The 24160-nt window shown below is 48.2% G+C and overlaps 2 protein-coding genes across 16 annotated transcripts in view; both read right to left on the bottom strand.

Annotated features, from left to right (window-relative positions):
* GLE1 (GLE1 RNA export mediator) overlaps positions 1 to 5858 on the bottom strand; it is a 40897-nt gene extending 35039 nt beyond the window's left edge. Inside the window, exon 1 of the mRNA XM_082403456.1 lies at positions 5659 to 5858. Within this exon, the coding sequence (XP_082259582.1) occupies positions 5659 to 5757 (99 nt within the window). The 5' untranslated portion in view covers positions 5758 to 5858. The remainder of the gene's footprint in view (positions 1 to 5658) is intronic.
* Positions 5859 to 7765: 1907 nt separating this feature from the next.
* The window catches only part of ODF2 (outer dense fiber of sperm tails 2), a 30240-nt gene continuing 13845 nt past the window's right edge, over positions 7766 to 24160 (bottom strand). For 12 of the 15 annotated variants that reach the window (XM_082403443.1, XM_082403438.1, XM_082403445.1 and 9 more), the window contains 13 exons: positions 21466 to 21537; positions 20314 to 20385; positions 20076 to 20192; positions 19222 to 19407; positions 18597 to 18706; positions 16722 to 16857; positions 14295 to 14405; positions 14045 to 14149; positions 12856 to 13014; positions 11403 to 11503; positions 9757 to 9919; positions 9208 to 9333; positions 7766 to 8759 (listed from right to left, as the gene is read on the bottom strand). In XM_082403443.1, coding sequence (XP_082259569.1) covers positions 8571 to 8759; positions 9208 to 9333; positions 9757 to 9919; positions 11403 to 11503; positions 12856 to 13014; positions 14045 to 14149; positions 14295 to 14405; positions 16722 to 16857; positions 18597 to 18706; positions 19222 to 19407; positions 20076 to 20192; positions 20314 to 20385; positions 21466 to 21537 — 1647 coding nt within the window. In that variant the 3' untranslated portion in view covers positions 7766 to 8570. Of the gene's footprint in view, positions 8760 to 9207; positions 9368 to 9756; positions 9920 to 11402; positions 11504 to 12681; positions 13015 to 14044; positions 14150 to 14294; positions 14406 to 16721; positions 16858 to 18596; positions 18707 to 19221; positions 19408 to 20075; positions 20193 to 20313; positions 20386 to 21465; positions 21538 to 24160 lie in introns of those variants that run through there. The other 3 variants (XR_014247807.1, XR_014247808.1, XM_082403444.1) reach the window with 3 other exon arrangements.

Genomic DNA, 24160 nt, shown 5'->3' with positions numbered 1-24160 from the left:
ATCTAATTTCTTTTTTTTTTTTTTGTATCTAATTTCTAAATGAACATGTTATACTTTTTAAAATGAAAATATGCAAATAAAAAATAGGCATAGAAAAGTGGTTACGAGGGACTTCCCTGGTGGTGCAGTGGTTAAGAAGCCACCTGCCAATGCAGGGCACATGGGTTTGATCCCTGGTCCGGAAGATCCCACATGCTGCGGAGCAACTAAGCCTGTGCACCACAACTACTGAGTCTGCACTCTGGAGCCTGTGAGCCACAACTACTGAAGCCCGCGCGCCTAGAGCCCGTGCTCCACAACAAGAGAAGCCACCGCAATGAGAAGCCCGCGCACTGCAGAGAAGAGTAGCCTCCCACTCGCAGCAACTAGAGAAAGCCCGCGCACAGCAACGAAGACCCAACGCAGCCAAAAATAAATAAATTAATTAATTAATTAAAAAGTGGTTACTGATGTAAGAGCCAATGGCTTAAATAAAATAGGTTCTACAATATAAAGACCATAAAACAAGTCCCAGACACTCTCCAATATGTGTGTGGAGTTGTTCAACTGTACCAGTTATCTGTTATCTCTATATGTTTGGTGTACAGTGCTCTAAACCAAAGAAACGTACACTACTTAACTGTAGTTAAAGTATACAGCAAATTTTGGCTGAGAACTTTACTCAGTGTCAGGAAAATATTATCAGGAAACATGGAAAAACAGTATAATAGTGTTAAGAGCCTTGAGTTTGGAACTAGCCTTTCTTGGTTTGAATTCCATCTCTGTATTCCACTTACCTGTATAACCATGGGCAAATTACCTAACCTCTCTGTGCCTAAGGTTCATTTCTTCTGAAATGGAATAATAGGGGATCTACCTCAAAACATTTGGGGAGAATTAGATGAGTAATAGATATAAAGAACTCAGCACAGTACCTGGCACATAATAACTACTCAGAAATCACAAGCTATTATGTTACGTAAATCAGTGGTTCTCCAGCAGGGATAATTTTACTCCCCAGATGACACTGGGTAATGTCTGGAGACATTTTTGGTTGTCACGACTGGGAGGATACTACTGGCATTTACTGGGTAGAGGCCAGGGATGCTGTTTAACACCCTACAATGCCCAATACAGCAACAGCAGCCCCTACCACAAAGAATTATCTGGCTGAGCCCAAAATGTCAATGATGCTGCGGTTGAGAACTACTGATCTAGAGTGTGTATACAATAAACAGATATTCAACCCATGGGGAATAATCTAGACATAGAAGCAAACAGGCTGTATGCACACTTTATACAGTGACAAGGCTCATTTTAAAGACATATTGGAAGTAATGTTGAGACAACAACTTTCTTTTTTAAACTGAAGTGTAGTTGACTTACAATGCTGTGTTAGTTTCTGGTATACAGCAAAGTGATTCAGATACACATACCTGAATATATATATAAGTACTTTTCCATATTCTTTTCATTATGGTTTATTACAGGATATTGAATATAATTCCCTGTGGTATACAGTAGGGCCTTGTTGTTTATCTATTTCTTTTTAAAATTATTTATTTATTTATGGCTGTGTTGGGTCTTCGTTTCTGTGCGAGGGCTTTCTCTAGTTGCGGCAAGCGGGGGCCACTCTTCCATCGCGGTGCGCGGGCCTCTCACTGTCGCAGCCTCTCTTGTTGCAGAGCACAGGCTCCAGACGCACAGGCTCCGCAATTGTGGCTCACGGGCCTAGTCGCTCGGCGGCATGTGGGATCTTCCCAGACCAGGGCTCGAACCCGTGTCCCCTGCGTTGGCAGGCAGACTCTCAACCACTGCGCCACCAGGGAAGCCCTGTTTATCTATTTTATATATAGTAGTCTGCTAATCCCAAACTCCTAATTTATCCCTCCCACCACTCCCTTTCCCCTTTCCTCTTTGGTAACCATATATTTGTTTTCTATGTCTGTGAGTCTGTTTCTGTTTTGTAAATAAGTTCATTTGTGGGCTTCCCTGGTGGCGCAGTGGTTAAGAATCTGCCTGCCAATGCAGGGGACACGGGTTCGAGCCCTGGTCCGGGAAGATCCCACATGCTGCGGAGCAACTAAGCCCGTGCGCCTCAAGTACTGAGCCTGCACTCTAGAGCCCGCGAGACACAACTACTGAGCCCGTGCGCCTAGAGCCCGTGCCCCACAACAAGAGGAGCCACCGCAATGAGAAGCCCGCGCACCACAATGAAGAGTAGCCCCCACTCGCCGCTACTAGAGAAAGCCCACGTGCAGCAATGAAGACCCAATGCAGCCAAAAAAAAAAAAAAAAAAGTTCATTTGTATCATATTTTAGATTCCACTTGTGGTATCATATGGTATTTGTCTTTCTCTTTCTGGCTTACTTCACTTAGTCTGATAATGTCTAGGTCCATCCACGTTGCTGCAAATGGCATTATTTCATTCTTTTTATGGCTGAGTAGTAGTTCATTGTATACATATACCACATCTTCTTTATTCATCTGTCAATGGACATTTAGGTTGCTTCCACATCTTAGCTACTGTAAATAGTGCTACTAAGAACATTGGGGTGCAGGTATCTTTTCAAAAGGGAAGCCTCATACACTGAGGTGCAGTGTATGAGGCTCCCCTTTTCTCCACATCCTCTGCAGCATTTATTATTTGTAGACTTTTTAATGATGGCCATTCTGACCAGCGTGAGGTGGTACCTCAGTGTAGTTTTGATTTGCATTTCTCTGATAATTAGCGATGTTGAGCATCTTATCATGTGCCTATTGGCCATCTGTATGTCTTCTTTGGAGAAATGTCTTCTGCTCATTTTTGGAATGGGTTGTTTGTTTTTGTTATTGAGTTGTATGAGCTGCTTGTATATTTTGGAAATTAAGCCTTTGTCGGTCTCATCATTTACAAATATTTTCTCCCAGTCTATAGGTTGTCTTTGTTTTGTTTATGGTTTCCTTTGCTGTGCAAAAGCTTGTAAGTTTGATTAGGTCCCATTTGTTTATTTTTGCTTTATTTCTATTGCCTTGGAAGACTAAGAAAACACTGCTATGATTTATGTCAAAACAGAGAATGTTTTGCTTATGTTCTCCTCTAGGCGTTTTATGGTGTCTTGTCTTATATTTAAGTCTTAAGCCATTTTGAGTTTATTTTTGTGTATGCTGTGAGGAAGTGTTCTAACTTCATTGATTCACGTGCAGCTGTCCAACTTTCCCAACACCTTTCTGAAGAGACTGTCCTTTCTCCATTGTATATTCTTGCCTGCTTTGTTGAAGATTAATTGACTGTAGGTGTGTGGGTTTATTTATGGTCCCTCTATTCTGTTTCATTGATCCATATGTCTGTTTTTGTCCCAATACCACACTGTTTTGATTACTGTAGCTTTGTTGTATTGTCTAAAGTCTGGGAGGGTTATGCCTTCAGTTTTGTCCTTTTTCCTTAGGATTACTTTGGCAATTCTGGGTCTTTTGTGCTTCCATATAAATTTTAGGATTACTTGTTCTAGTTCTGTGAAAAATGTCGTGGGTAATTTGATAGAGATTGCAATAAATCTGTAGATTGCTTTGGGTAGTATGGCTATTTTAATATTAATTTTTCCAATCCAAGAGCATGGGATATCTTTCCATTTCTTTGAATCATCTTCAATTTCCTTTCCTTTATCAGTGTTTTACAGTTCTCAGAATATAAGTCTTTCACCTCCTTGGTCAGGTTTATTTCTAAGGTTTTTTTTAGGGGGGGGGAAATGTGACTTTAAAAGGGTTTGGTTTTTTTTTTTTAAACTTTCCGTTTCTGATATTTCATTGTTAGTGTAAAGAAATGCAACAGATTTCTGTATGTTAATCTCATATCCTGCTACCTTGCTGAATTTATTTATCAGTTCTAGTAGTTTTTCTGTGGAGTCTTTAGGGTTTTCTATAGATAGTACCATGTAATCTGCACATAATAACAATTTTACCCCTTCCCTTCTGATTTGGATACCTTTTTATTTATTTCCCTTGTCTGACTGCTGTGGCTAGGACTTCCAATTCTATATTAGATAGGAGTGGTGAGAGGGGGTATCCTTGTCTTCCTCCAGATTTTAGTAGGAAGGCTTTCAGCTTTTCACCACCACTGAGTATTGTGTTGGCTGTGGGTCTGTCCCACAATAAAAGTAGCTTTATTTGTCCCATAATAAAGTAGCTTTTATTATGTTGAGATATGTTCCCTCTATACTCACTTCGGGAAGAGTTTTTATCATGGAAGGATGTTGAATTTGAGACAACTTTTTACTCTTTCTTTACGCCAAAATAAATTCCACGAGCCAAGTTTCAAATGTAAAAAATAAACCCATACCCATAAAAAACACCATCAACGGAGAAAACAATTTCAACTGACAAACTAGAAAAAAAGATGCAATATATATCACAGATAAAGGAATATTATCCCTAATACATACAGAACTTATAAAATATTGGCAAAACCCCAATAGAAAAATGAGCAAAAGACATAAACTGGCAAATATACACACACAAGGTTACAAGTAGTGGATCACGACTCACTGAATAAAATAGGAACCCATGAGGATACTGATATAAACAATTAAACAGAAGGAACCCATGAGGATTCTGATATGAATAATTAAACGGAAGAGAAAAGAAAGCTCTTCCTTACAGTAGGATGCCAGCTAACAAACGTAGGAATGGTAGCTATAAAGAAACACCATTCGTCTACATCACAGAAAAGATTGATTCAGGAAGAAATCACCAATAAATGCTAAGGGTGGAGGTTTGATAAGAAAAAAATATTTTGGTGTAATCTTGGACTACCTCCCAACAAAATACTAAGAAGTTACAAAAGGGAAAATGATGAATTTTAAGTGAATTTTACGTGGAAATATCTGGAAGTTACCCTTGTAACCAAGTGATCAAGGTGAGCATCACCAGTGTTGGGATGGGCTGAAGCATCTATGTGTGACTGATGTGACTTACTGAGAACACAGCATCATTTCTGTGGTATTTCTGCCAAGAATGCATAACCTGAGTCTACACCATACAGATTCATGCTGGAATTCATCCTATAGAATGTAAGGTATGTATTCTTTAAAACCGTCAAAGACATAAAGACAGAAATGCTTTAGAAGTGTTTCCCATTTAAGTCTGAAGAGACAAGACATCATACCTGTAGCTAGATTACCAGCAACTCGGTAAGATGAGCTATGCCTTAACTGTCTCTATATTCCCCCACCTGCGCGGTCTAGTACAGGGCTTTGCGAATCTTAGATGCAGTGACCAAGCCCCCATTAAAGTTCCCAGGTCCGTCCAACGTCGTCTAAAAATTTGGTCATTTCACTGGCAGCAATAGGTTAGGTCCTGTTAACCGTTCACCGCTAAATCTGGATCTCCTAACACAAGAGACGCGCAGTAACCTAACTGACCCTGAGAGGCCAGGATTGCTTTGACAACATAGGCGCAGGCACCTAACGCCGGCTGCGGGGAGCAATGAAGCCTTCAAAGAGCATCTCTGAAGGGGCGCTCTACGGAAGGCTAGAATAGGCGAGAGACGGTGATGCACACACAGGAGTCAAGCAGCAAACCCGGGCTGTTACAAGAACGCACGGGTTCCCTGGCGCAGGACATGCCAAGGGCTAGGGAAGAGCAGAGCCCCGTGACGAGGGGCAGGAAGGACCACCGCCCCCTTTGGGGCCACTGCTCACCTCGCCCCGCAGCAGCCAATCGCGGTGGTAGCAAAGGTGACCTTTGTCAGACCTGCGCAGCGCCTGCAGGGTCTCCCAGCAGCGACCCTCGGAAGGCATGGCCTGCCCCGCTGCAGTTCTCCAGGGGCGCCGCTTGGTACAAAACAAGTCCTCGAATCAGCCGCCCGGAAACAGGTTCTCGCTTCCGCTTCCGGGGCGCACACGTAGCGGCGCAGTTCAACCCCGCCCCTAACGGCTGCATGGCCCCGCCTCCGGCGCTGAGCCCGCCCACCAACGCGCCTGCGCACAGGGCTTGGCCCGCAGTTCACTCCCCTGCAGGGACCTCTGACCTGGGGGCTTCAGAAGGCTGGGCCTTCCAGGTTGCAGAAAACTGAATAGGTATTGATGAGCATGTAGAGAAATTGGAACCCTCATACATACGCTGCCAGTGGGACTCTAAAATGGGGCAACTCCTGTGGAAGACAGTCTGGCAGTTCATCAAAAGGTTAAAGAGGGACTTCCCTGGCAGTGGTTAAGACTCTGCGCTTCCACTGCAGGGGGCGCGGGTTCCATCCCTGGTCGGGGAATTAAGATCCCGCCTGCCTGCGGCCAAAAATAAAGTTACCATTACACCAGCAGTTCTACTAAATATATACGCAAAAGAAATGTGTCCACAAAAAACTGGTAGAATATTGAATTACTTATAACAGCCAAAAAATGGAAACACATGTGTTCGTCAACCAATGAGTCAATAAAATATGGTGTATCCACAGAATGTAATATTATTGGGCCATAAAAATGAAGTACAAATACATGCTACGACATGAACCTTGAAAACATCATGCTGAGTGAAAGAAGCCAGTCACAATATGGTATGATTTATGTGAAATGTCCAGAGTGACAAAGCCAGAGAAACAAAGAGACTGTTAGTGGTTGCCAGGGGCTGGGGGGAGCAGAATGGGGAGCACCTGCTAATGGTATGGGTTCCACTGGGGTGTGATGAAAATGTTCGAGAATTAGATAAAGGTGGTGGTCGCACAACTTTGAATATAATACAAGCCACTGAATTGTACACTTTAAAAGAGTGAATTTTATGTGAATTATATCTCAGTAAATGAAATGTTCACCATTGCCTGAGGCCAGCTTTAACTAGGACCCTTTAACTTTTGACCCTTTTGCCCATTTCATGGGATCTCAGTCTGAGGCAGAAAGGAAAACTCTCGAGTTTGAAGCAATATAAACATTTTCCACAAACTCTCTGGACTTTTTGGAATACAACATTTTACGAAGAAAAATAGAACGCTCTTGGGAGAATCCCAGCAATGGGCCGGAAAAGAGGTGTTTCCCACACCATCATTACAAATAGCAGAACCCTGCACTGAGGAGGTTTTCATTAGTTTGACAAAAACAATGGGATATACAGAAATGTATGCACATTGGTGTAAGTTTGCCAACTGTCTTTTCTTAGGAAGAGCTTTCATACATCGCATGAAAGTTCAAGTCCATTTATGTTAAGGGTGTGAAAATAGGCTTGGTTTTGTGGCAGTGGTAGCTGGTAGTAGTGATTTCAGTGAACTTCCTTAGCAAAATCAAAAGCTGGAAATAAAATTAAAAACCAACCAACCAAACAAAAAAACCCAAAACATTAAAAGCTGGAAACCACGAATGTCTCCAAAACGGGGGGATGGGGGGCGGGGGTGCTTCTGGTAGTGAAATCCAGATGCCTGGGTGGGAGCCATTGCTTTTGAGGACACAGGGGAGTTCTTGGACTTGGGTTAGAGTGGCTGAGAGAGGACCAGACTGGATCACCCAGAGGTCAGTACCAGCATAGTATACCACATTTGTTCTCTTCTCTCTGAAGAATTTTTTTTTCTTTTAAATACAGGAAAATGTGAAGAGAACAAAAATAGCCCATAATCTTATCATTCAGAAAGCAATTAACATTAAAAAAATAGTAATACATACACATCCCGTCTTCGTCCTAACAGCTAAAGTAGTCTGCCCTCACACACTGAGCAGTGCCTTTCAGTGTGTCTCCTCCAGGCCTTTCATGGAATTGTAAGTGAAAGCACACAAAGGAGAAAGAGCCAACCTGGTCAAAATGAAATGAAGAGTCTCATGCACCAAGTCCTTTAAAAACGTTTACTGGCTCTCCTGCAGCATTTTACTGAATCATTTTTAGAAGAGGGCTGGGGTGGGTAAAGGAAATCATCCAATGGAGCCTTAAATATTGATTATAAAAGCTTTTTGTAAAACAATGCACATGTTTCAAGAATAAATGCATTCCACAGATACAAACCTGGCAAAGAGAAAAATCAATGAGATTGGGATTGTACTTTTACAAGGTGAACTGGACATAAGCCCTCGAGTGTCTATTGGCAAGTGCGTGAGGGCAAGTGGCCTTGAGGAAACTTGGCTGTGAGAGGTTTCCACTGGGCTTGGGAGGCGAGCACCTTGGGGAAAACACCGTACCCATGAAATAAGGAAAACAGCAAGTGAACATGAGGAGCGGTGAGGACCTCTGGCGAACAGCTCCTGCTGGTTCAGGTCAGGGAAAACCCAAGAGAGAGTCCTAAAAAGAAGAGAGCTGTAAGGGAACTGGAGGGAAAGTCCAGTCCAAACATCCTCTTGCGGAAGGAATGAGCAAAGTCACGGTGAGTTAAAATCTGACCCTAATAGTAGTAACTTTAAGGCCTGTCAGGGTAATTAAAAACTCCCGTCAGGCGATGCTATCAGAGAGGAGAGAACTAAGTGGGTTCTGCTTCATCCCCTGCTGCTTCAGGCACTTTTCTGGAGCTAGTAGCTAAGACAAGATCCTGAACATACTTCATCACAGGACGAGAGAGGAAAACCAACAGGCTTTCCGGGTATGGCTTAGCAACGCCTCAGTTCCCACGGCATCCATCCGAGCTCCTAGCCCAAGAGTGGCCGCCTTAGGCAGGAGGAGACCGGGAGCGGATGGGAGAGCTCGTTAGGTAGGAAGTGTAGGGACCATCCCCAAACACGTTGGCATAGGACGACTTGAGGAACTGGACGTAGTTCTGCATGCTGCGGTTCGTGCTCTCCGACTGCTCCAGGCGGTCTTTCAGGTCTTGCAGGCGGCTCTGGTAGCGGCGGTCAGCCTAAGAGGAGGAACGGGGCCGGGGCCAAGTGTGTGTGACATCCAGAACAGACAAACCCATAGCGACAGAGACGTTATTAGTGGTTGCCAGGGGTTGAGGGCAGGGGAATGGGAGTGGCTGCTAACGGGTAATTTTCTTTCTGAAAATGTTCTAAACCTGGATTGTGGTGATAACGGCACAACACTGAATATACTCAAAACCACTAAACTGTGCAATTTAAATGAGGGAATTTTACGGTAAATGCTGTCTTAACAAAACTGTTAATAAAAAAGGGGATTGGCCTGAGATATCCTGAAGGGATGGGAAAGTGATGCGAGAAAAATAAAACCATGTCATATTCATAAAAACAACAAAACATCTTGCCCTGCAGGCGCCAGGAAGCTCAGATCTCAACCCACTCCCTTCTTGTCTGCTCTTACCCCATCCTCCCACCCCCAGCCCGACTCACATCGTCCCGGCTCCGCCGGAGCTGGCTGAGTTCAGTCTTGGTCCTGCTCAGCTGGGTCTCAAGGTCCAGGATTTTGTTCTGGGCTGCTCGCTCCTTGGAGGCTGCGTGCTCCTTGGTTTGTTCCACCTGCCCGAAAGGCACAGAGGTGGGGCTGGCTTACCTGGCATGGGGAACACCTGGTAAAGAGAAGGCTGGGCCGCTCCCACTAACTGGTCTCGCTGCGGACAATTCTCTGGAGCCTCAGGGCAGGAGCAAACTATGGGGACAACTTCTGCAACCCCGCTTTACCTGCCCTTTGCCAACGCTCCATGAGTCATCACCTAAGACGTGGTACACCTGTCTGAGGCCCACTCAGGCAGCAATCAAAGGAGCAGTTGTGAAAAAAGTGCCAAGTCCTTTACAATAATTGCTCACTTGATCCTTATGATGATTTCATGAGGCAGGTACTACTTCTATATGCCCATTTCTCAGATGGCGAGATAGGCTCAGAGAGGTTAGGCGATTTGTCCAAAGACACAGAGATAGGTTAGTAATAGAATTGAGACTGACCTGCCTCCTGGCATCTTCAATGGCGCTCTCCAACTGCCTCGCCAGCGTCCCACATTCCCGGGTTTTCTCCTCTAGTCGCAGCTGGGACTGGTGGATTGCCTCCTCCCTCTTGGCAATCACCTGTAGGAACTCGATATTCTGGGCACTGGTCGCCTCCAGTTTCCTAGGTGACAGCATTCAATCAGATCCTGCTCGTCCCCCTACCTGTCCTGTTCCACAGAGTTGGGGGCTGCCAGCCACCCCGGGCTGGGGTTCTCATCACACCAAGAATCTCCAGGGAACAACAGGAATAAACCAAAGAAATCTGCTGAGCAGCAAGGCGGCAAGGAGCTGTATGAAGAGTGGGAGAAGCACAGACTGACCGCGGCTGTGCTAAGTCTGTATGTCATCACGTGTAATGTGACAACTTGCGGCTCAGGCAGGTGGGTTCCACCATGATCCCCACTTTACAGATGAAGAAACTGAGCTGAAGAGAGGTGAAGTCATTGGCTGAGGCCAGCACAGCTAGCACGTCTGTCACCGAAACCCACGCGCTCAACTTCTTCTGTTCACTGTTGCCTCCCTCAGCAAAGGGACTTCAGCTGGACCACTCAACATCATACATGACCAGCCATGGGGCAGCAGTGACCATCCCGTGTGTACACATGGTCCCCACTGCACTTCCAGAGCACCTTCCAATTTAAGGAGCTCTGTAAGTCCTGCTGAATCCAGCTACATCTTCGAGGCCAGCAGAGTAGAGGTGGAGCCCAGGGAAGACCACCTGCTTTAAGTCCCTGCTGGCAGGCTGTGTGAGCCACCTGGGCCAGTTACAGCCTCCTGGGACCCCAAGCCTTTCATCTCTGAAAACTGAGGCCCCAGCCCTCATTTTACAGACGCTAAAAGCCCTGGAGGAAGACAGTCTAAGTCGCAGCTTTGCCAAGTACCAGCTATGTGACCTTGGGCAAGTCACTTAACCTCTCCCGGAGGTCAGTTTCCTCACATCTAAAATACCAACTCGTATATACTAACCTATATGGTGCATTTTTGCATGCCGGGTAATGTGCTAAGCCCTTTGAGGATTATCTCATGGAGGACTCACAATAACCCCATGAGCTGGATTGTTATCCCTACCTTGGTCCCTTTCTCAAGATGAGTAAACAGAGTTCAAAGGGTGAAATGACTTGCTCAAGATCACAATGCAGGTTAAGTGGCCAAGTTGGGACCAAGGGCCAGAGCTTCTGATTCCAAAACATGTCCTCATTACCCGACTGCTTCCAACAGTCCGTGAGGAACAGGGAAGAACAGATCAGAAAGGTCTTGGGAAGGACGATCGGGAACAAAGAGCAGAATGGGGAGAGGCCCCCACTGCAGCCTCCTGGCCCTGCCGGTTTGCTGGGACGAAGCGTGCCTTTCTGATAGGTGATGCCTATGGATGGTCTGATCTTGATCACACTGTTATGGAGCGTCCCCCCTGGTCAGAGACCACCTTCCTCTCTCCCACAACGCTTACCACTGCAATGGAAGCAGCTTTTCCTCTAAGGTCTGCCTAGTACCTTCCAGGGCCTTGAGTCCCTCAAACACTTCTGCACACTAAGCCCAGAGCAGCTAAGTGGCTGAAAGTCTCAGGTCCTAGGAAGAGGACAGAGATGGGACCAAGTGCCTCTAACCTCTCCAGTTCATCCACCTTCAGACTCAGCTGTTTATTTTCCTTCTGGGAAGCCTGATGTTTCTCTCTCGCCATCTCCAGCTTGTCCCCCTGATGTTCGATCTAAAATGACAGGAACACAGACTGGTTTACCAAAGAACTTCCCGGTACAGCCCTCCCTTCTCCCTGTGACCTGTCATCCACACCCAGGAGAAAGGCACACTGCCCTCAGCAGGCATCTTGAGTCTCAACGCACAACCTGGAGGAGAGGGGAGAGAGGGGACAGGTTAGGCCCGACCCCCGAGACTGAAGGCTTTCCCGCGCCGAGAGAAGCCAGCTTCGATCCTGAAGAGCCACGACGACACTTCCTTGATCAGGAGAGGCCAGTCAGTGGGATCTGGGCGGACGTGAGAAGGCAGAAGCAGACGGCAGGCCTAACTGGCCCACATGACACACCACGGAGCTTTACCGAGGATGTTGTTGGGACCGCTGAGTTCATTCTTCTTAACTGGGGACAAATGCAGGCAAGGCCACAGAAAATCTACTGAGTCCTTCTGGCTGGCAAGTTTGAGAAGTTATCCAGAAGGCTGCTTTCTGCAGAAGCCTCAGACGTCTGGGCCTGAAAGGCCCTGAGAACGCTCAGGTTCAAGAGAAGCCTAGTGATTTAAGAGTGTTGAGAACCTGGGCTTGGGAACCAGACAGAGCTGGCTGGGTTCCAATCCCTGTTGACAAGTATTAGCTCTGTGACCTCAGGCAATGACTTCTCCTCTCTATGCCCTGGGCTGCTTTCTGTAAAACGGGGAAAATAAGACCCCTTACAAAGTTCCTGGGAGAATTCAATCAGGGAATGCTGGAGCACCGAGCACGTGCTCAAACAATGGTAGCTACTTTCACTGGTACTACAAGGAAGCAGGTTAAGAGGGGGGAAGGGTCTTACCCAAGGTCACAGTGCAGACGAGAGGCATAGCATTTCTTCCTCTCTTAGACACCGTAGGCTTGGTTCCAGTAACCCAGAAGCAGACTGCTTCTGGTAGAAAGGAAGTCCTCTTTCAGGACCCCTAGCTCAGGCAAGGGGTCTGTTAAGACTACGGAAAGGCAGCTAAAGCAAGAGAAAGATGGAAAAAAAGAAAACCTATGGCTTGGTGTCTGCTGGTGGCGCATGGCAGAGGGCAGCAGCGGAGCGTGAAGGGCAGAGGCCGGCGGAGACTTGGAGCCCTCGGGGGGCAAGAGCAGGAGGGCCCGGCAGCTCCAATCGAGTGGCGGCTCCTATGACTACAATCACTTGGTGCAAACACAAGGCATTTGGCACACCAGACTTTTATTTCACAGCACCGATGATAGCTCACTCCTCTGAGAAAGCGGCAGCCAAGAAAAAGGAAGTGGTCCTCCCTGGGGCGGGGGGGGCGTGCAGCTCATCTTGGTAAGCGGGCCCCTGCTCGGGCCAGTTCGTGGGAACCTTTCTGCCAGTCCCTTACCCGGCTGCGCAGGTCTGATATGATGGCTGTGAGGTCGATGTTCTTCCTCTCATAGCCCTGCAGCTGGTCTTGGCACTCTGCCAGCTTAGCCTCGGTGATCTTGAGAATATCAGGCAGCTGCTGCAGGTCAGCCAGCTGGGACTGGAACTGCCTCCGCGCCTGGAGTGGGAGAGAGGGGCCCGCCGTTGGGAAGGGCCTGGCTGCTGAAGAGGCCAGGCAGAGTGCTTTGGATTTAGGGCAGGGCCGCCCTCAGTCCCCAGAAAGGATCCTGAAAGATCCACGGGCAGAAGTGCGGCCTCCCTGCAGGCCACTGAGGGTGTCTAGCTGTTCTCTGGGGGGACACACTTGGCCCTGACTGGCCACTTGAGCCTGCCACTCCTTCAGTCATTGAAGAATAATGGCAACCACGTAGCAAACTCCAGGACCCAGGCATTACTCATTAAATTCATACAACAACCTATTAAGTAGGTGCTGTTATCCCCATATAAGGACGCTGAGGATCAAAGGATCATTTGCCCATGGTCACTCAGCTACAAATTGGCAGAGCCAGGATTCAAGTCTAGTCTAACCTCAAAGCCCCTAGGAAGGCAATCACGATGCTCTAGGTCAGAGGGAAAGCTACGACCTATCTGTTCTTAGTCCATCCTTGTATTAACGAGGGGCCTGAGGACTAGAGAGAGGCAGTGACTTGCCCAAGGTTATGCAACAAGTTAATGGCTGAGCCTGGACTCAATCCATCTCCAGGGTTACTATTAAGATGACCCCTTTGCTTCTAGAGAGCCAAGTCGTCCCTAGAAGAATAAGGCTCTTTGGGGAAGGGGACAGGAGGAACACTTTTGGTTGGCACAAAATAAAGACACCACACAGAATGAAATAGGCACAGCTAAGGCCTGGCAGATCTGTGGACTTGAATCCACTTGGATGTTCCAAGCAGGGGAAATTTTTTTTGAGGAAAGTGAAGAAAGAAGGAAACAAGGATGAGAAAGAGGGATAACGAGGAAGCAGGAGAGAAGGAAGAGATGAGACGAGGAAGGAGAGACTACGTACACGGTAGAGTGGACCAGCCCAGCAATAAGAACCTTCATGAATCTCTGTCACCCACATCGGAGAGGGCCAATGACAAACAAGAGGGACAGACTGACAGACACGGGACTGGGTAGGGGAAGAAGGCGAGCAAGGGGAGCAGTACCGTCTCAATCTCTGTGTTCATCTCGTCTTTAAGGATCTTGTTCTCTTTGTCACAGCGCTCCAGCTGGGCAGCCACTTCATCAGCCTCCAGTCTGGTCTTCATCACCTGGGGACCAACAAAGCATCGGGCCATCTTGGGCAGAGCCAAGTTTTGGTGAAAAACACCTTCCCAGGAGAGGCCTTATGGTGAATCTCCATCCCAGCCTGCTGGGAGGCGCTGCCCTGGCAGGCTTGGCACCTGAGAGGCCTACCTGACTCTTATAGTTGTCAATCATTCCCTCGTAGTTCTTAACCGATGCCTTCAGCTGCTGAACCTCGACGTGCGCCTGGTTGAGTTTCTCCTCCATCGGGGCGAAGCTAGCCTAGAAGGGATGGCTCGTCGGTAACCAGCGGGAAGGTTCCGGAGCAGGTGGCCATCCCAACCCCAGCTCCTACTCTGAGGGGCCAGCAAAGGGAAGCCCCACCTACTCAAACCCACGCCAGCAGTTTTCCTCAGAGAGGCACCAGGGCAGGATTCCTGATAAGACCAACTCAAGTGAATACAGATGCAAATAAGAGACTCCTATGTTTTTTGTTCTTATTACAAAAGCAGTACATTATGGGGGAATTCCCTGGTGGTTCAGTGGTTAGGACTCGGCACTTTCACTGCCGGGGGCCCGGGTCCAGTCCCTGGTTAGGGAACTAAGATCCCACAAGCCTTGTGGCTTGGCCAAAAAAAAAAAGAGCACTACATTATCACTAAAGAAAAGGGATATAAAACCAAGAAAAATGAATCATGATGCCTTATTATATGGCTATATATTGATAACTGTGTAGCTATTTTATTTTTTCCAGTAAGAATGGGATTATGATATACTTACTGCCTTGCAATGAACTGCTTCAATTAACAAGTAAGTTGGGAACTACTTCTCTCATCAATGAATGTTCTCCTACAACCCAAATGCTCACCTTAGCAGATGGGACAAAATAAATCACGGTATCTCAGTAAAACAATAAGCAATCATTTAAAAGAAAGAGATAAAGCAAAAAAAAAAATCTAAAAAGATATCCATGGAATATGGTTGAAGGAGAAAAGCGAGCTGCAGAATAATGGCTGGATGAATGGATGTGCATGTGTTTGAATGTGTATGTGAGTATCAGGGGAAAAAACTGGAAAGATACACATCTACGGTTAACAGAGACCTTCACTTCTCTATAACATTTCTGTGATGTTTTCAACTTTCACTACGAGCATATTTTACCTTTGTAATGATAACAGCTAGGAAAATACACTTCTACAATCATTTTGAACAGTCACACTGTGTTTCACCACACAGACATACCATACTGCAACCAATACCCCAGCTAATTGTTAGACATGGGGGTTGTCTGTCATTTATCCAACAATTGCACTACAACAAATGAGATACTACTATACTCCCACCAGAGTGGCTAAAATGAAGAAGATGGACAATACCAAGTGTTATCTCACATATCCCTGATGGGAGTGGAAATCTGTACAACTGCTTTACTATTTGATGACATCTACCAAAGCTGAATTTGTGTATATCACCTGATGACCTGGCATTTCTATTATACTTCAAGGTATAGAAACTGTAAAAATACACCAAATATATGCACCAAAAGAGGTACAAGGGTGTTCTACAACCCAAATGTCCATCTACAGTAGAATGGATAAACACATCGTGGTACATTCATACACTGCACTGCACTGAGAATGATGAACTGCCACACAGGACATGGATAACTTCCACAAACTTAATGCTGAGTAAAAGCCATAAAGGCCAGGCACAAAGTTCAAAACCAGGCAAACTAATCTGTGGTGACAGAAGTCAGGATAACCGTGCCCTTGGCAGGGGGTGTCTGTAACTAGGCAAGGCCACCGGGGTGCTGGTTTTAAGGTTCAATCAGGGTGACTGATGGACAAAGTTATGTTCATTTTGTGTACCTTTCTGTATTATACTTCCTCAAAATCAATTTTACTTAACAAAAATCAGTAATAAATAAATAAATAAATAGATCCAGATGTTATTGCCCAGATCAACTAAAAACCAAGATCAAACCTGGCTCTGCAACATCTACCTCTTTTCGGTTGCCTCTCGCCCTCGGTGTGCTGGGAGGGTGTAGAGGGAGTGGTCAAGAGCTAGTGGTTAGAGCCCCAGAGTCAGACTGAGGTTCAAATCCCAACTCCAACGCTTCCAAGGGCAAAATTTTGGCAAGAAACTTAAACTCTCTCTAAGCTTCAGTTTCCTTATTCTGTAAAGTAGCGACAATAATTACACTACTGGGAGGTTAAAGTGAGAATTAATGCATGTGAAGGGGCCCAGCAGTGCCCCAGGAGAGTCAGTGTTAACCTCAAAGTCAGGTCCGTCTCACATGCACGGGCTGTCACGCTAAGCACTTCACATGCATCACCACCTTCTCACAAGGACCTCATTTCCTCCCGCTGAGGAAACTGCAGCAACACAGGAGGAAACGTCCCGTTCAGGTCCTGCAGCTCTAAGAGGCAGAGTCACGACTTGAATCGGGGTCTTTCCGACTCCAGAACAAGCCCTCTTATCACACTGCTGCCTCCAGGCCCTCTGAAGGCCCCGGTGGTCATCTCTGGGGCCCAACCAGGAGTACCACCAGCCTCTGCTCTCCACCCAACCGTCCTGGTCCCGGCTCTCACTACCGACCTTCAGCCTCTCATTCTCTAGCTTGAATGCGGAATACTCGGCAGTCTGCCGGTGTAGTCTCTCCACCAGGCTGTCCCGGTCTTCCCGCATCTTCTCCTCCAAGGTTTGTTGTTGGTTTACAAGATCTGTCACCCGGCTGGAAGGTCACAAAGTGAAAGCAGACAGAATCAATTCCACAGGTTGTGAGCAGCCCGGGACTTGGTATGGAGTAGGGCCAAGTGTTCCTACCCAGGTCACCCATGTCTCTCTTCTTGGCACCCTGCCTGCTCCCCAGTCTCCACCCCGAGGAGCAGTTGCCCTGCCACTGCTGCCTGTGGCATTCCCAGGTATCCCACTTCGTATTAACAGCCTTTTAAGATTTGTCTCCCATACCACCCCCTCCAAGAAGCCTTCTCTGTTCTGATCCTCCCGTGAGGCTGAGACACTCCCTGAAGACAATGGCCAGAAGACGCAGTCCCTCCCCAGCTCCCCACGGCACCCCCTGGATCTCTTAACCTATTAGGAACTGAAGTTAGGACAGAACTCGCAGGCCCAGTGGTCAGGGATAACCCCAGGCACCCGTCTCCCTCAGACACATATTACACTGGGGTTCTGTCTCCCCCAGGCGAGGGCAGGTGCCATGAGCAATAACAAGGCACATGCTTCCCTTGGTCCCTTCCCCTACCCGCAGGCCCTCAGCAGGGCTATAATCCAAGAATAGAGACTGAGGAGGGGAGCACTGGGGCTCTGGACTGTAGACCCACCTGATACTGCAGAACCTTTGCACAGTGTATTTTCAGTATTGATAAATTACAGTTCACCACTCAGCAAATATTTAGTGAGTACTGACTAGGCCCAAGCAAACACCTTGTATTGGTTTACCAGCAAACTCCTACGCAACTTTATTTTTTAATTTTTAATTTTTAAAATTTATTTATTTCATTTATTTATTTTTGGCTGCATTGGGTCTTCGTTGCTGCTCATGGGCTTTCTCTAGTTGTGGTGAGCAGGGGCTACTCTTCGTTGCGGTGCGCGGGCTTCTCATTGCGGTGGCTTCTCTTGTTGCGGAGCACAGGCTCTAGGCGCGCAGGCTTCAGTAGTTGTGGCACGCGGGCTCAGTAGCTGTGGTTCATGGGCTCTAGAGCGCAGGCTCAGTAGTTGTGGCGCACGGGCTTAGTTGCTCCATGGCATGTGGGATCTTCCCAGACCAGGGCTCGAACCCGTGTCCCCTGCATTGGCAGGCGGATTCTTAACCACTGCGCCACCAGGGAAGTCCAATGCACTTGTTTTTTTTTACTGCTGTAGCCCTCAAGGCCAACACATAGCCTGTTATATAGTAGATGCTTGATAAGTATCTTTAAATGAATGATCACATGACTATAGCTGACTCTGAGAATGGTCACTGTTGACAGTTCACCAGTGGCAAGAAAGGTATGAGTTCAGTAACCTTCAACTTGAGGCCACTTTTGCCCCCTACTCCCAGGCCATACCTCTGACCTACTGACTGGTGGACAAAACGACTGAGAGAAGACAGAGGGATTACCAGCTGCCCCGTGCCCCAAGGACAGTAAGGAGGATACCAGCGTGCCTGTGCCCATTTCCCATGCTGTGCAGACGGGGGCCCAGCTCAAGCCCAGGTGTGAGCAGAGAAGGCCCCTGCATAGTGCCTGCCGGGGGGTAGGACGCTGGGGCGGGGGGCTGGAGCCAGGACACAGGGTCCAACCAGAAGGCCGACCCCAGGGCCGCCCACAGCTCAGTCCGATGCAGCCCCTGACCAGAGGAGACCAGATGGCAGCCGTGTGAGCGACGTGAGCTGTCGCGGGTTGCCTGGCGCCGTGCACTAGCACACCCCCCTCCTCCCATTGGCCCACACGCCCTCTCCTAACACAGACGTACTCGTTCAGGACAATAATTTCCAGCTCGAGGTCCCCCTTGTCCTTCACAACTTGGTTGTAGCGGCTCCTCCATGATTCCAGAGTGGATAAAGCTTCAGCAACATAAAGATCCTGGGAACATGGGACAGAAGGGCCCATCAGCCTGGTGTCACCGCTGAAGCCAAGCGAGCTGGGAGTCACCCCAGGTCACCCCTCACCCTGATAACTTCAACCTCACTCCTGCAATTCCTTCCTAGAAGCACTGAGAGTGAAGCGGGAGCCCAGCTGTTGCTTTTCAGTTTCCAGCATCCCACGCGCCCTGACTGCAAATCCTTCCTTAACCGTCATTCCCACCCACAATATGGATGCGGTTAAAATGTCCCACAAACCCTCCACTTGTCTCTAGCCAGCTGCCCACCCCCATTGTCATCCTTTTACCCATTTACTGCCCCCCCACCTCTCCCTCCACCCAGCCAGCAGTCCTCCCAGCTCATTCACCCTTTCCACTGCCATCTTCCTCTCCGTTCGCCCGCCTGGCCACCTCTATTCAGCTTTTCGCCTCGCCCTGCTCAAAGCAGCCATCCGCCGGCAGCCAACCCACCCCCGACGCTTCACCGTGGGCCCGCCCTTCTCGGGGAGGCGGCTACCTTGTCAGCAAGCTGCACGTGCAGCTGCTCAGCGTACTCCTCACTCTTCTCAGCTCGTTCCTTCTGGGCTCGGATGGCCCTCTTCAAGGACTCTTTGTCTCGTTCTCCCTTCTGCTTCAGTTCCTTCAGCTGCTCCATGATGGCCTCCACTTCCGCCTTGTGCTGGTTTCCGCTGCGCTCCAGGTTCTGGGAGAGGATGGCCCGGGAGCAGGTGCGGGGAGAGGGACAAGGATGAGGGAGAGACGGAGGAGAGAGACAAGGAAGGCCGGGAAAGGGCAAGGCAGAGAGCAGAGGTGAGAGGGGACGAGCAAAAAGCAGGAATGAGGGAGAGAGAAATCAGGTCAACCGCGTGGAGGCTTAACGCTCCCCCAGTGCAGAGCAGAGATGAAGGCCCTTCCCAGCTCCCCGTAGCACCTCTCCCATTACTGAACCCACTGGGGTCTTAGTGTTAAGATAGAACTCTTCTGGAATCCTTCCTTGAACTCAGCATAGTGGTCAGAGATATTCCTCAGTCACTCAGCAGAGCTGTGATCTCAGAAGGTCCCTGGCTCAAAGATGCAAGCAAGCTGCATTTGAGCCCACCCCCTACCCCATGGGTAGTTATGAGAACTGAAGGCCTAAGGGATTAAGTGATTGGCTCAGGGGCATGGCACCCAATTGGTCACTGCTGGGAAGGGCACCCAAGACCCTCAGGGTCCACTGCTCTTGCCACTGGCTCAGAGTGCTTGGGCAACAGCGGCCCCGTAAACCTTTAGGGCAAAGCCTTCCTGAGCATGAGAGCCTTGGCCAGGCCACTGCCCTTTGACTGCCAGGCCCCGCCCCCTCCCTTCCCCACCGGTGGGGCTGGCAGGTACCTTGATCTGCATGCACAGGCGACTGTTCTCTGCCTCTTTGCACCGAAGCTGTGCCTGCAAATGCCCACGCATGGTCTCCATGGACTTCGAAAGCTCAGATGCTGTCTTCGCTTGAGCCTTTGGAGAGACGGAGAAAGTGGTAGAGCTGGGGTTTGAACCCAGCTCTCCAATTCCAGAGCACACTCTACCCACTAAGCTCTACTGGCCCATATCGAGGAGCAACTGTTGGGGATGGTACCTTCTCACATTGTATTTCCTGGAGGAGCTCTTCCACCTCCTTGTCTTTGTCTTGCAGCAGTAATAGCAGGCGCTGGAGAGAACACACACTGTCATGAGCTCCCTGCGAAGGGTGAGGAGGCCCCGCCCAGGGAGGACAAACACTCCTGTGAGTGCCTGGCCACTGGGCTCAAGTCCCAAATACAGCGGCCCATGTCACAGAGACCCTAGCAGGAAGCACCTAACATCTGTACCACAATTTTTTACAACAATTTAAAATAATGTTAGTTGTGGGACACACTGAAACACAGACACACAAAACACTAAGGAAGCCCCATAATCCGCCACCCAGAGATAACCATTGTTAGCACACATTAAAAAGTCAGATATCCATTTTGCTCTATAACCACATTTACCATAGTGTGATTAAATCTTCTATATCTTTTGAAAAAGCACTTTAACATTTCAATTTACGGATGTATCATAATTTGATAAGGCTCTCGAGCTGGGAATGCAGGTTTAGGCATTATCGCCATGACCGTTGAATCCCCTACAGCGATGTTTGGCCAGGCACCGAGGGCCAAGGGCCAAACCTCGGGAACCATGGTCTCTACTTCTTTCTTTCTCTTGGAGACTCCCAACAGGCATTAATACATCAAAGGCTCCAAAAGGTATTGTAGTTAAGCAGCTGGTTTAACTTGTCATTCAGGCTAAGCAGTAGTTCCCCAAATTTATTTGGCCATGGATCAACCCCCTCTTTTGTTTCTTGTACCCATTAACACCTTGAGGAACTCAGTGTTCTACGGAACAGACTTTGGAACATGCTGCCTTGGGAGAGATTCCTTGGGAGAATTGGAAATGTTGAGTCAACAAGTCTGCACCATAATACAAATAAGGAAATTCAGGTAACAGACTCTGATGATTTACAAATCCATCACCGTCATCACCATCCCTCATGCTGATGTCCAGCTTGGTGGTTCAAGTTCTCGAGTGATTGACTAGACAAGCCTGGTGGGGCAGGAGGGACGGGGATATGTGTTTCATGATTTCACAGATCATGAAACTAAGACCCAAAGAAAAGTCAGAGCGGGGCTCCAGCCCTCCTGCCGCCCACTCAGCACCTCTACACCGTCGCCTATACCCCCTGGAGCAGGCAGGGGGCGCTGTGTGTTACCGCTTTCTCGGAGTCCGCCTCTGCCAGCCGTTTCAATAGTGCTCCTTGTTGCTCCATCAACTTTTCAGAATCCTTCAAGGGAAGGCAGGGAAAGCCAACTCATTAAGCAATAAACTGAGATGTCTACATCCTCTAGGTCCTGTTCCTTTTCCAAAAATTATATTTCTAATGATAGAAGTAGTAAATTATATTCTCATTATAAAATATTTAATGAAAACCGATAAAGCTAAAGTCCCCCTCATCCCCACCTCCAAACCCAGCCCTGCTGTCATGAGTTTGGACTGTCCTGCCCATCCTTTCTCTGCATTTATACGTAGCTATACCTAGAGAAGTATCTTTTGGGGGATGAGGGGTGGGAAGGGATTAATGTGTAATTTTACCAAAATGATATCATACTGTATTTTTGTGTCACAACTGGATTTTTTAACAACAGTTTTATTGAGATATAAATTCAGATACAAGTCACCAACTTGAAATGTATAATTCAATGGTTTGTGGTATATTACATTATGATTTTTTTAATTGTGGTAAAATATAACAAACTTTGCCATTTTAAGTGTAAAATTCAGTGGCATATGGTACATTTCCAATATTGTGTAACCATCACTACCATCTAGTTCCAGAATTTTTTCATCACCCTAAAAGGAAACCTGCACCTGTCAAGCAGTCAGTCTCCATTTTCCCCTTCCCCCAGATCCCCCCCAAACCCCTAATCTGCTTTCTTTTTTAGGGGGTGGGCGCACCACATGGCTTGCAGGATCTTAGTTCCCGGACCAGGGATTGAACCCAAGCTCCGGCAGTGAAAGCGCTGAGTCCTAACCACTGGACCACCAGGGAAATCCCCAACCCCTAATCTGCTTTCTGTCTCTAATATGCCGTGGCATTTTTTAACCTCTCGCCGTAACCTTTGGGTAATAAGGTGGTTCCCAGGTTTTGCAGCTGTAAACACTGCAGCAGTGGACATGTTGGGCACGTACTAAGTGTCTCTCCAGGATTGATACAAAGAGTAAGAATGGCTGGGCCCGAAGATCTGTGATTTCTGGCAGGTGACACGCCCTGCAAAATGCCTGCACTGACGCACACGGCCACAAGCAGGACGTGAGAACGCCGGGCAGTAGCCAGCCTCTGCCTGTTGCCAGTCTTGCCAGCATGAATCCTGCTGTTTTAATTTGCATTTCCCTATTTATGCATATGCTTATTAGCCATTTAAGCTTCCCTTTCCCCGGACTGCCTGCTCACACCTTTGCCCACTCTCGCATTGGGCTGTGTCTTTGCACTGTCTCTATTCCTCCCAGTCACCTAAACAAAGTGTCCCTAGAAGAAGTCTCACCCCCTTTCCCTTTCAGTCCCACAGGTCACCTTCACAGGCTAAGAGAAAAGGGCTCCCTGGTCCCAAAGTTTCCCAGGGACCTAGGAACTGAGGGAAGACAGCATTATGGCTTCTCTAGCAACAAGAGGAGGCAAGGAACGAAAACCTAGGCCGGGGACCCAGAGCCTGAAGCTATTCTCACTGCCCCGACAGGCCATGCCCTCTGAGCCTCCGGGGGACTCTACACAAACTAACACACCATCTCACCAAATCCCCCGCTCTAAGGAGCCAGGCACTATCACCACCCCCACTTCACAGATGAGGAGATCGAGGCTGGGAGAAGTGAGGTGAGCTGCCTGAGATCACACAGCCAGAAATGGCAGAGCTGGCTGCTAAGCCAAAGGACCCCGGAGCCAGAGCATTCCGCCACCACACTGAGCACTCCCCAGTAAGCACCGCAGCGGGGCTGTGGTCCTGAGGGCCCCATGGGCAGGAGGAGGCACCGCAGCGGGGCTGTGGTCCTGAGGGCCCCATGGGCAGGCGGAGGCACCGCAGCGGGGCTGTGGTCCTGAGGGCCCCATGGGCAGGCGGAGGCACCGCAGCGGGGCTGTGGTCCTGAGGGCCCCATGGGCAGGAGGAGGCACCGCAGCGGGGCTGTGGTCCTGAGGGCCCCATGGGCAGGAGGAGGCACCGCAGCGGGGCTGTGGTCCTGAGGGCCCCATGGGCAGGAGGAGGCACCGCAGCGGGGCTGTGGTCCTGAGGGCCACATGGGCAGGCGGAGGCGAGAGCCTGTAGAACCTGGAACGCCTGCTGCGGTGGGAGTTTAAATTAGCTGACCCTTCACCTCCAATTGGAGATTCTGGGATTCCGGGATTGTAGGAGCTAAGAAGGCGAAAAGGGAAAAAACTGGTAGGAAGAGGTTTTCTGAAGCACCCCCCTCACCGCCCCCAGTCCCAGAACAAACAGCAGCGACAGCCACCATTTACCAAGTACCCACTGCATGCCAGGAGTACACACAGTCCTCGCCCACACATCACCTCTAAGTCCCTCCCAACCCCGCATGCAAGATGCTATTCCCATTTTATAGGTGGGAAAACTGAAGCCCAGAGAGGTAAAAATCACCCACCCGTGAACACTGAGCTGGAAATGAAACAGATAAAACTATTTTAAGAGAATAATTTAGCTATAACTAGTAACATTCATAGAAATATATTCTGGAAACCCTCAAGTACACCAGGATAGTACAGACAAATGCGCAAAATAACACTTGTAAGAGCAAACAACCAAAAATTGTCTCCATCAACAGAAGAGTGGGTAAATAAGTTGTGGTATTGTCATAAAATGGAATAGAGCGGTGAAAATGAAATACCTTAGGCTTCAAGGATA

This window comes from Balaenoptera borealis, assembly GCF_965194805.1.
Source record: "Balaenoptera borealis genome assembly, chromosome: 8".
In the NCBI taxonomy this organism is placed as follows: Eukaryota; Metazoa; Chordata; class Mammalia; order Artiodactyla; family Balaenopteridae; genus Balaenoptera; species Balaenoptera borealis.
Note: the sequence above shows the minus strand (reverse complement) of the source record. Positions and strands in the feature narration are given on the sequence as shown.